General features: G+C 33.8%; 2 protein-coding genes across 3 annotated transcripts in view; one reads left to right on the plus strand and one right to left on the minus strand.

The window, feature by feature from the left end:
- The window catches only part of LOC113112053 (ubiquitin carboxyl-terminal hydrolase 22-like), a 30,321-nt gene extending 22,398 nt beyond the window's left edge, over positions 1-7,923 (plus strand). Inside the window, exons 7-13 of one of the 2 annotated variants that reach the window (XM_026277423.1) lie at positions 2,329-2,434; positions 3,721-3,879; positions 3,953-4,079; positions 5,373-5,464; positions 5,761-5,823; positions 5,904-6,053; positions 7,089-7,923. In XM_026277423.1, coding sequence (XP_026133208.1) covers positions 2,329-2,434; positions 3,721-3,879; positions 3,953-4,079; positions 5,373-5,464; positions 5,761-5,823; positions 5,904-6,053; positions 7,089-7,131 — 740 coding nt within the window. In that variant the 3' untranslated portion in view covers positions 7,132-7,923. The remainder of the gene's footprint in view (positions 1-2,328; positions 2,435-3,720; positions 3,880-3,952; positions 4,080-5,372; positions 5,465-5,760; positions 5,824-5,903; positions 6,054-7,088) is intronic. The other variant, XM_026277425.1, reaches the window with a different exon arrangement.
- A 1,774-nt stretch (positions 7,924-9,697) lies between these two features.
- Positions 9,698-12,500, minus strand: part of tnfrsf13b (TNF receptor superfamily member 13B) — a 3,674-nt gene continuing 871 nt past the window's right edge. Inside the window, exons 2-5 of the mRNA XM_026277427.1 lie at positions 12,140-12,275; positions 11,943-12,059; positions 10,888-11,142; positions 9,698-9,962 (exon numbers count right to left, since the gene is read on the minus strand). Of these exons, the coding sequence (XP_026133212.1) occupies positions 9,796-9,962; positions 10,888-11,142; positions 11,943-12,059; positions 12,140-12,254 (654 nt within the window). The 5' untranslated portion in view covers positions 12,255-12,275 and the 3' untranslated portion in view covers positions 9,698-9,795. The remainder of the gene's footprint in view (positions 9,963-10,887; positions 11,143-11,942; positions 12,060-12,139; positions 12,276-12,500) is intronic.

The raw sequence follows: 12,500 nt of genomic DNA on the forward strand, positions 1-12,500 counted from the left end.
GCGCAACTTTTAGAGTATGTAGTAACCAAATGGTATGTTACTCAATTTTTATGTTATGATTAATATTAATAATAACAATAGTGTAGAAATAATAAATTGCTTATAAAAATTGTGGCAAACTGTAGTCATATTTTATAAATAATAATCATATATAAATAGAAAATGGTGATGAGTAAACAATAAAATCATAATAATTGGAAAAAAATAAATAAAATAAATAGCATTATTGCGTTTAGGTGAGACTGATATGGGATTTTCCTACTTGACATTTCACCAGTACTTAATTGTAAAAAATCTAGATACAGCAACCAAAATGCATATTAATAATTGATTTCGTTGTTTTAAAAAAATAATAATTATTTTATTATTATAAATAATGTATAAATAAGTTACTAATTAAAACAGAATGCAGAATAAATACATTTAAAAAATAAGTATTTAATTGTAATAAAATGTGGATAGTAGTAAATGATTCACAGTAAATTTTAAAAAAAATAATATTAATAATATACAAATAATAATTCCCATTCAGATTTGGATGTGGGTTTTTCCTGCTTGATATCTCAGCAGTACTTAAGATATTTTTATTATATATATGTATAATGTGTATGCATTTTTTATTTAATTTGTATTAATAATTTTTTTTTTGGTTGTTAAAATCTTTTTCAGCATATATACATAATACATTCTAAATCCTAAAATAAATAGATAAAAATACACTTACTAATAAAATTACAAAGAACAATTGTGAAAACAATAAATCCTAATAATGAATAAAAAATATTTAGACATAAAAGTAAACAATGTGAAATAAAGTATAAAAATAACTATTCAGAAATGATACTAAATGAATGCGTTCCTTTTAGAGTCAAATCTGGGAGTTCTCTACTTAATAACTCAACACTACTTGATTACACAACATTTAGCAATTAAACTGCAGTGCATGTTTTTATTTTATTTTTATTGGAAGATATAAGATCCATTATTTACTGTGTTTTACACAGCTGTTTCTGAAAATTGCCATTCGTTTTGTGTTTGGTCTTCATTTTGTAATTTATCCACCATGTTTGTGGGCACAAATCTCTCGAATAGTGTGTTTTTTGCTAGGTTTCAGAGTTGGAAGCCCGTCTTCAAGATCGGTTGCACTTTATCCAGTAGGAAGCTGCAAATGTAATCTTTCCCGAATGAGTGAAACGCAGCATTAGCTAGTTAATCACATCAGTTCCACCTGGCTAGTTTAGAGATGAGATGTGTGACACGGAGCAGGAGGGATGTGTGATGCGTGGTAATGGAGACAGGAAGTGTTTGAGACTGAGATTGAGCTGTGGAAGATGAAGTGTGTGGATTCAGAGCCACATCATCTGCCATTGGCTGAACAAACACAAAGCCCCGCCCCGGAACAACGCCATTGGTGGAGCCAGTGGGACGGTGTTGGGCTGATCTGATGCTTAAACAACGTTTTGATAGTAAAAGTTTTTTAGTGTGTGCATAGGGCTGTCAGTTGATTCAAATTTTTAATCTAATTAATTACACAATATTTCAGTTAATTAATGACAAAATTAATTTGAACAAAAATACCCACAATATATTTTTATTAAATGGGAAAATAGATTTGTTAGTTTTTTTGGTGAACTATCCCTTTAATATTTTTATTATTATTATTATTATTAATTAAATTATCTAAATAAGAAACTAAATCTAAATCTGTAAATGTCATCCGTCGATTCATTGAAACAACTGATTCTATCAGGAATGAAGTGAACGACTCTCTTTATGAATGAATCTTTTGAGTCATTGATTCACTCGATTCATTCAAAACACAGATTCGTTCAGAAACTAAACACAGCTGTGTTTCTCTGGCGCGCCACAGTTCTGCTGTGGCTTTAACTGTAATAGGTTCTTTGCAAAATTGAGCAAAAACACATAATATTGCATTGAAAATATAACAAAATATCAACTTCTTACTAAACTGTTGTATAAAATCGCATTTAAGCTCATGATATTCAGGTCAAGAACAGCTCTCCCTGCTTGTCTGATATTGATTTTGTATAATACATTTTTTTGCACCAATATCTTCAATTTTAAGGCATAACTGGATTCCTGAAGCTGCACATGTCCTCACACGGTGAAGTCAGGGTCAGAGAGCGAGAGAATCAGACGCTCCGTAGAGGAAGAGAGGAAGAGACGGATCTCCTTCTTCCTCCTGCAGTGTGGAAGTGAAGGGAGGGGTGTTTCTGCAGCAAACCGAGTGCTGCTTTCTAATCAGACCTTCTCTCTCTCTCTGTGTGTGTGTGTGTGTGATCATATGCTGCTTCAATGTCCACTAAGGAGATGACAATGGGAAAAAAGCCAACAACCCAAACCACTGCAGCTGCATCATTGACCAAATCTTCACGGGAGGCCTGCAGTCTGACGTCACCTGCCAAGTCTGCAAGTAAGAGCCGACGCAGCACAGGCCAATCAATCCTTCATGCATCTGTTATCACTTAAATGCATGCATTGAATTGATTGTGTTGATGTGTTCTTCTGCTAGTTTGTTTGTGAATACAGTTTTTTTTTTTAAAGGGACAGTACACCACAAAATTTAAAATTGGCTTTCACATTTTATGTGTGCCATTGCACACACAAATATAAGAAAAATATTTTAAATCATTTTACAGTTTTTAATTTGAATATTTAACAGCGATTTTTATTTTTTATTTTTTTTGCACTCAAAATAAATACAAGTATTTATTATCTAATTAAGTATTTTAGATACAATTTTAATATTTAATTTATTAGAATTAGTTTTTTTCTTTGTACTTTTTGAACAAAAAATATCTAAACTTTTTAATTAGAAAATTACATATTTTTGTGCTACATTTGAACATTAAATTGAATGTTTTAGAATTTTTTTTATCAGTAGTTTTTTTTTTTTTTTGCATACAGATATAATAAAAAAATATGTATTTTACACAGTATTTAAATATTAAACATTTAATTTATTGGAATTTTTATCAGTACTTTTTTCGCAGAAAATATTGGCTGAAATATTTAATAGAAAATAGATACCAGTAAAAAAAAAAGAATTTGATTTAATATTTATTTTAATTTTGATCAGTATATTTGGTATTGAATAAATGAGTGACACAATCAGCACTAAATATCGAGGTCCACATGTGGTGTCCTAGTAGGCAGCAGAATTATCCTTCCTACTTTTCGAAGCAGTCATCAAATCTGTGTTGCCTTGAATGCTCCCTACGTAGGCAGCTCACTAGGTTTTGGAACAGAGCCGGTGTCTGTATCCTGTGCTCTATATGTAACCCAGTGTGAACTCTGACCTTCCTCTGGAGTGTTCAGATCCTGTGTGGAGTGCACAGGTCACTGATGCTCCTCAGCACCACCCTGTGTTTAACAGAGGCATTGCACTCCCCATTCAGTTCTGCTGCTTCCCAATTACTCAAGATGCTGCTGCTTCTATCAAGTCGAGTTTTAATGACTTCCACCAAATTAATGTGTTTTTTTTTAAGGCTCTCAATATTTATTTATTTTATTTTTTTGCTCCCTCAGATTCCAGATTTCCAAATAGTTGTATCTTGATTCAGACACGTATTGAACCACGCATCAATGGAAAGATGATTTATTCAGCTTTTAGATGATGCATACATCTCAATTTAAAAAAATGGACCCTTATGACTGGTTTTGTGCTCCGGGGTCTCATGTGGTGTTTCTCGTCCACAGTGGGGTTTCCACAACGATAGACCCGTTCTGGGACATCAGTCTGGATCTGCCGGGGTCCTCTACCCCGTTCTGGCCGCTCAGCCCGGGCAGTGATGGCAGTGTGATGAACGGAGACAGTCACCCGAGCGGAGCCACCACGCTCACAGACTGCTTACGCAGGTACAGACGCACCTGAGCCCCAGCACAGACAGCCGTGTGTGCGATCGCTCTGACTCACACTTCTGCATCGCAGGTTCACTCGACCCGAACACTTAGGAAGCAGCGCCAAGATCAAATGCAGCGGTTGCCATAGTTACCAGGAGTCCACCAAGCAGCTGACTATGAAGAGGCTTCCCATCGTGGCGTGTTTCCATCTCAAAGTGAGCGTGCATGCATGCATTACCTACAGAGCAAGTAGGGATACATGACATATCAGTTATTATTGAGCGTTAAATTAATTGTATCTGATAAAATGTTGATGATCATTTTTACATACTGAGCAATATCATATGCATTTATAATTGTGCATGTTTGTTTATTTTAATACTGTACATCGTTTTGATTTCAGAATTCACTGTTAATATTATTTTCACAATTGTAGTAAGAGTTGATGATGATGATGATAATGGTAAATATTATAAACACTATTATTAACAATAATATTAATTGATAAATTATACATGTATAGAAATATCACAATTCTATAATACTGTGTACTGTTAAATCAATTATACACTAATTATTACTTTAATGTTATTGTTTTTGTTTTATTCACATTAGTATGGAATTTTAAAATGTATATACAAAACGTAATTATTTTATATTATGAAATGTTGCCAAAAATATTTAAATTTTGTATTAAGTATTATGAGGATTGTTAAGAAATATACAAATTCTGTATTAATGTGTAGTATTTAAAACAAAATGAGATTTCACTTTTCATTCATTTTAGATTATTATTATTATTGTTGTTGTTATTATTGATTTTAATATTATTACTGTATTGATAGCTTATTATATTTCTTTTGTACACATTAGTTTAAAATTTTTAGATTTATATTCTATTTATAGTTAAATATAAATTATTTAATGTTGTTGTTATTATTATTATTATTATTATTATTATTATTATTATTAAATATTAAATTTTTACAAGTGAATTCTGTACTACTGTGTCCTATTCAAAGCAAAATAATTCATGGCAGACTTTTCACAAATTTGTTTCAGGTTTTTATTATTATTATTGTTATTTATATTATCATTGCTGCTACTACTGTAAAAACATATATTTTATCATTATTAATTGTTTTACCCAGAGGAGTATGCAACGTCAATTTCAATAGACATTGCTTGTTTGATTTTTATTAATAATAGTAATAATAGCAGAAATGTAAATACTGTTCGATTTGCCCTGAATAAAGCCCATTGCTGCTGATCAGGTACTGCATCTTAAATAATATTCTCATAATAATAATAATAATTATTATTATTATACATATACTGGTTGTAATATTCTCATAATGACCAGGTAGTTGTCATCAGTCGGTGTTTTTATACTGGTGCATCTGTGGAGTCTGGCTAAGATCTGAATGTTTTAGTGTGCTTCCTTCTGTGTCTGTGTTTCTAAACTCTCACGGTTCGCTGTGTCTGATTCTCTGGTGTCTTCTGTGCAGCGGTTCGAGCATTCGGCGAAGCTCCGGCGGAAGATCACCACATATGTGTCCTTTCCTCTAGAGCTGGACATGACGCCCTTCATGGCCTCCAGGTCCGAGTCTTCAGTGTGTTTACTGTAGGGATGGAACCATTACCAGTTTGACAACAAATTGTGATCAAATTACGCTTTCCTATTTTTATTATCATTAAAATCGTATTCGATTACCGTGATTTCAACGACTTGGGACAAATCAATACTGTCCAGCATAATGTAGAGTTTTCAGTAACCGTCTCAGAGTAGTTTATTTTTGTGCGATATCATTGTTTGCATTAACACTGAACTGATAATTGAGGTCACTCTGAAGGTGAGAAGTCATCAAGTGTGATGTTGTGCTGTTTGTGTCTCAGTAAAGAGAGCCGGATGAACGGTCAGTACCAGCAGCCCGTCGACTCTCTGAACAACGAGAACAAGTGAGTGAGCGTCCGCTGCGTTCAGTGAGCTCAGATGTGACGGCTGGTCATGTGACGCCTCTCTGTGTCCACTGCTGCAGGTATTCTCTGTTCGCGGTGGTCAATCATCAGGGCACGCTGGAGAGCGGTCACTACACCACGTTCATCCGCCAGCACAAGGACCAGTGGTTTAAGTGTGATGATGCCATTATCACTAAAGCCAGCATTAAAGATGTCCTGGACAGTGAGGGGTCAGTCTCTCTCTCACACACACACACACACACACACACACACACACACACACACAGACCAGTGTTTGGACGTCCAAGTCACTGCAGTATGAACTAAATATCAAACCAGGGACAGTTCCAAGGAATGATTTATGAATACTCGTTTCATTATTATTATTTACAGTAGTTGTACTGTATTTATACAATAGTGCAGTACTTTTTTGTTTTGCACACATTAGGAAATTTATATTTTTATTTCTTAATAAATATAACAATAATAAAATGTATTATATTATATATCAGAGACTGACCCAGTTTTTATATAATAAATAATAATAAAAAAAAGATCAAATAAATAAAAATTAATATTATGTGATAAATATAGAATAAATTAAAAGAATTCACTTTTCACAAATTTCTTTAAAAACACATTATTATTATCATTATCATCAATATCATTATTATTACTGCTAGTACTATGGTGTTAATTTTACTTTTGTTGTTTTACACACATTAGTAATTAATTGTTCTATCCATTTCTCATTTAATATAATAATAATAATAATAATAATAATAATAATAGCATGTGTACTATTATTATATATATATTACTATATATATAATTTTTTTTATGCTAAAAATCTTTAGGATATTAAGTAAAGATCATGTTTCATGAAGATATTTTATAAATGCCCTACTGTAAATATATCAAAAACTTAATTTTTTTTTAGTAATATGCATTGCTAAGAATTCATGAATGTTTTTTTGCTCCCTCAGATTCCAGATTTTTAAATAGTTTAATTTTTAGTTTCATTATTTTAAACAAACCAGACATTAATGTATAGATCTCAATTTAAAAAAATCAACACTTTTTGCTCCAGGGTCACATTTATAACAATACTTTGATGATAAAAGTGTATAAAATCTATAATGATTACTGTATGCAACCATATAGTAACTGAAATTAAATGAAGGCAATAATTATTAATTATACAAAAAGTCAAAGATATTAAAGTAGCTCTCGTTTGTAAAATAGTTGTCTATTCTGTTTTGCAGGTACTTGTTATTTTATCATAAGCAGTTCCTTGAATATGAATAACGGCGATGCAGGAGCGTCCGAGTCGAAGCTGTGAAGAAGAGCGTCCTCACACACAGACGCAGCTTCTCTCGCAACTAAATCACAACATAGAGTTAAAAACAACAGACCCAGCTCAACCAATCAGCACTGAGCAGCCGGAGGCGGAGCATACTTGACAGGAAGGGGAGGAGCCTCACTACAGACCCAGACTGACGCCTCAGCGCTCGCATCTCTCTCTCACTCACGCTTTCTCATCCTCCTCCATCACTTTCCACCAAGTATACGAGGGGAAATATTCCTAGTATTCTCCATGTACTGGTGTTCTCCACTTAAAGAGTAAACCTGTTTCCTCGTCTGTCGCTCGAGTTTCAAATCCTGTCTTCGTCCAGCACTTTTGATTCGGTTTGTTTTTTCCCTCGTTCTCACTCGCACACGCAGATCTCTATATAAATCTATTTTTATAAGTCATTGCTTTGTGTTTCCGTGTGCTGTCCTCATCTCTTCTCTCTTCATGTGCTCCGGAGTGAATGGAAAGAAGGTGTTTGTGTCTTTAGTCTTTGGTTTGGTTTCAGATGCATTGTGAATGAAGACGTTTTCCTTTCGTGTGATGCTTGATTCAGCAGTGTTATCCTCAGCCAGGTGTGTGTGTGTGTGTGTGTGTGTGTGTGTACTGAATCAGTACTCAAACTTGGCATGCTGTTTAAACTGGATGCTAAAAGACTTTGGGGAGGATTTTATAAATGTTAATTATGTATCTATGTATAGTATGTATGTATGTAATGTATGTAAAAAAAAAAAAAAATGGTGAAGAAATAGCAGTGTGTCGTGTGATTGTTTCTGAACCGGTTTGAGCCTTCGTTTTATATGCCATCTTTATTTCTGATATCAGATAATGTAATCGGAGACACTAGAGGCTAAACCAATGCTTTTCATCCAGATTTTGGGCTTACATCATTCTTCTAAAGGTTTCACTGAGGGCTGTGTTTATATAACGCTCACCTGCTCTTATACAACATTACATTCCTAAAAACATGGTGAAAAAATTAAATTTAATTTTGTCTGTTAACAGTTTTGTCTGATTTATGTTGTGATAAAAAGAAGAATTTAAAATACTCACTATATGCAACTTTTAATATATAAACAAAATCAAACCAGAGTTAACGACCTGGCTTTCTGTTCTGGAAATGTGTGTGTGTATATATATATATATATAAAAAACACACTGGCATTCAAAAGTTTAGTATTGGTATTAATTATTTTCTTTATGCTCATCAAGGCTGCATTTATGTGATCAAAAATGCAGAAAAAAAGTATTATTTTTAAACAAAATAATGTTTACTTTAATACACGATTTAAAGTGTAATGTATTTCTGTGATGCTCCGCTGTATTTTCAGCATCATTCCTCCAGTCTTCAGTGTCACATGATCTTCAGAAATCATGAAAATATGATGATTTATTATCAGAGCTGAAACCATTATGCTGCAAATTATTTTTATAATTTTTTTAAATCTACAATACTTTTCTTTGATGAATACATTTTTTAAACAAATCTTTTAACAGTTTAAATCTTTACTTTGATCACTTTTTATCAAAAAGACATCCTTGCTGAATAAAAGTATTAATTTCGTTAAAAAAAAAAAAAACGTTCTGACCCCAAACTTTGGAGCTTATGTTTATTACTGTTTTTTTTTTCTCTCTAATCAAATAAACACTTGATTGAGCTGAGAAACTTAAATACTGTTTGTCATCACATATATATATATATATATATATATATATATATATATATATATATATAGGCCTATTAATATGGTAGTATATATATATTATTTACCTGTAGTGTCTCGTCTTAAACTTCTGAAAGATAAAACTTTTTTTTTTTTTTGAGAACCTTTCAAGATGCGTTTATGTCCAGTGTTGTTAAATTAAGAAATACGTTTCTATAACCACTAAGTCATGTTTAGAAGCTGAACTACTTTATAATATATATATATATATATATATATATATAGCTATGTTATAGATGAGTGTGTATTCCTCTTCAGTTCTCAAGTGAGTTCCACCAATCAGAGAAGTCATAGTTACTGTGAAAAAGTCTCATTCACTGGCTCTTTGTCTTTATTTTACAGGAGAGGGAAGCAGCAGCACATTTCACATCTTACCATACCTTTATAGTTAATCATTTCCTATTGTACCAATATGTAGTTTTATTCATTTTTTATATGTATTTAATGATATGTGTATGTGTGAATACCTAAAATTATTTATACACAGACACACACACACACAAAATAATTATTTTTATTAAAATTGAATGAGTCAAGAGGCCTTCAAAGTGTGCAGTGCTCTATAAAATACAGCTTTCATTAAAACTAAGCTGAGGTTGTTTTTCCTCATTGAGGAGAGACGTGTGTGTGTGTGTGTGTGTGTGTGTGTGTGTGTGTGTGTGAGAGGTCTATGTTGAGATGCTGGTGTGTGTGTGTGTGTGAGAGAGGTCTATGTTGAGATGCTGGTGTGTGTGTGTGTGTGAGAGAGGTCTATGTTGAGATGCTGGTGTGTGTGTGTGTGTGTGAGAGGTCTATGTTGAGATGCTGGTGTGTGTGTGAGTGTGTGTGTGTGTGAGAGAGGTCTATGTTGAGATGCTGGTGTGTGTGTGTGTGTGTGTGTGTGTGTGTGTGAGAGGTCTATGTTGAGATGCTGGTGTGTGTCGGGGAGCAGATGATCCGGAGCGCTCGGCTCTTATCGCTGTGTGTCTGGAGCAGGTCTGTGTGCTCAGAGAAGCAGTAGACGCAGGTCTCTGTGGCCCTCGGACGCTCCTGAGACACTTCATCCACACGAGCCATCAGAGAATCTGCAGCACACCAACAACACAGTCACCAGCTGAACCACACACACACAACACTGAGAGCACAGGAAACATCTGAACCACTGAGAGCACAGGAAAACATCAGCAGGATCTTCATTGAATGTCCCTTGTTCATTTAATATAGGCCTACGACAAGTGACATTTAGATTAAGGTAGAGTCGTGTACAGAAGTAGGCTACTGTCCATATATATTTGTATTATACAAAGAATAAAAAACAATAATATTAATAATAATTATATATGCACAAAAAAATGGTTACATTTCTAAGTTACACCAAAAGCATGGTCAATGGTTTAAGTATGTAGAAGTATAAGTAATGTGTTCAAATTAAAATATTATAAATATTTAAGTGTAAAAATAATGTTATGACAAAAATTAACAATATGACCTTGAATTATTTATATTGTTATTGAAAATCCATGTATGTGTGTATATATACATGTCAAATGATTAATTGCATCCAAAATAAGTTTTTGTTTACATAATATGTGTTTATACTGTTTATATTTACTATATATGAAAACACACAGTATATATTTTGAAAATATTTACATGTAAACATTTATATTCATAGAATTTATATTATATATAAATATATTTAATATATAAACATATTTTTTTCTTAAATACATACATGCATGGTTGTGTATTTATATATACATAATAAATATACACAGTACACACACATAAATTATGTAAACAAAAACTTTTATTTTGGATGCAATTAATAATTTGAAAGCACTATATATATATATATATATATATATATATATATATATATATATATATATATATATATATATGAATTAAAAGTAAAAAATTATAGATGAAACGAAAGTAAAAAAAAAATTCAACATTTTTGGAGAATATGTTTTGCGGTCCTTCATAGTGCAGCTGAGTATGAATCACCTTCGGAGGACTGTCCGTGCTTGTTGGGCTGCTGTTTCTTGGTGTCCAGCTGCTGGTGTTTGGCTCTCTTGAGCAGCAGCAGGAAAGCAGCGGTCAGCGTGAACATCAGCACTATGATGCAGAGGCCTAGCAGCGAGTAGAGCAGCGCCTCCGAGTACAGCGCTGATCCGGGCACCGAGCGCCCTCTGCCGGGGAGCAGCTGCACTGCAGAGCCGCCGACATCCGGCCTCTGCGTCACGAACACCGTCCCTGTGCCTGCGTCACAGTGACAGCGCTCACACACAACACGAAGGATCTACATGCAAGTCTTTTTATTTGTAGAACAGACACTTATTTTTTTCTTTTTAAAGAATAGTAATTTTCTATCCCTTACAAGCAATTAAATAGGTTTTACTACAAGATTAACCTCGGTTACTAAACCATAGTAACCACAATGGTTTGCTGCACTAACCTTAGTTTAACCATAGTATTTGTAGTGGGCTATTAAAACAAAAATAGCAAAAAAAAAAAAAAAAGAAAACATGAAACCATGGGTACTATGATATTACTATAATAAAACCATGGTTAATTTCTAACTATTAGGAAACATGTAGTTTGCTGTTAGTATTTTATTGAAGCTTGTTACCACCATGGGGGCTAAAAAATAAAATAAAATAAAAAATAGTATTTAATTTAGACTTTTTGTCTCACCATTATGACTTACTAAGTAGACCTGTGTAACTCACAATTTTCTTTTTTCTTGTAGAATGGCAAGGAAAATGATCAAAATTGTAAAATGTAAATGCAGAATTGCAGAAAATTTGAAATGTAAACTAAATAAAAATAAATAAAAAATAAATCAGAATTGCCAGATTTAAATTCAGAATTCTGGAAAAAGTCACAAGTGTGAGATGTAACTTCAGAATTTTGCAGAAAAGGAAAAGTCAGAAGAATAACGATGCAACGAGCAACTAAGAGATATTATAAACTCTATTCTGAGAAGGAAAGCTCAGGCTGCTTGCACACAGGTGTTGTGTATTCAGAAGCTAAATGGTGAAGTGTTAGTCCTGACTCACTCGTGCATGCGTCTGCGCAGGCCGCCGGGTGACTGCCACACAGCTCAGAGCACTGCAGACACTTCTTCAGCAGCGTGTCGTAGAACTGACCGGACACGGCTTTACATCTCCAGGCCACTGCACACAACAGCACAGTCCTGCATCAGAAGCTGCTCTGGACACACGTCAGCCGAGCCGCAGACGGCGCTGGGACTTACCGCAGAACTGAGAGCAGCGTGAGGGAGGAACAGAGTCGTGACAGATCATGCTGCAGGACACACACTCTCGCAGCAGCCGGTCCATAAACTGACCCTCCGGACAGATCTGTGCCATCGCTCAAGCCCCGACACACACCTGCACAGACCACACACACACACACACACACACTGAGCATCACCTTACAGACACCTTCTAGACTTGATTAAATGAGCGGACACAAACACTTCTGCTTCTAATGCAACAGATCGTATATTTTACACAACATGGGTTATATTCATTTTACTTCCAACCAGAATAATTTGTCCTTTATTTGATTTATATTACCATTACTGTGGACCACAGAACCAGTCTCAAATTGAG

The sequence above is a fragment of the Carassius auratus genome, chromosome 12 (genome assembly GCF_003368295.1).
Source record: "Carassius auratus strain Wakin chromosome 12, ASM336829v1, whole genome shotgun sequence".
In the NCBI taxonomy this organism is placed as follows: domain Eukaryota; kingdom Metazoa; phylum Chordata; class Actinopteri; order Cypriniformes; family Cyprinidae; genus Carassius; species Carassius auratus.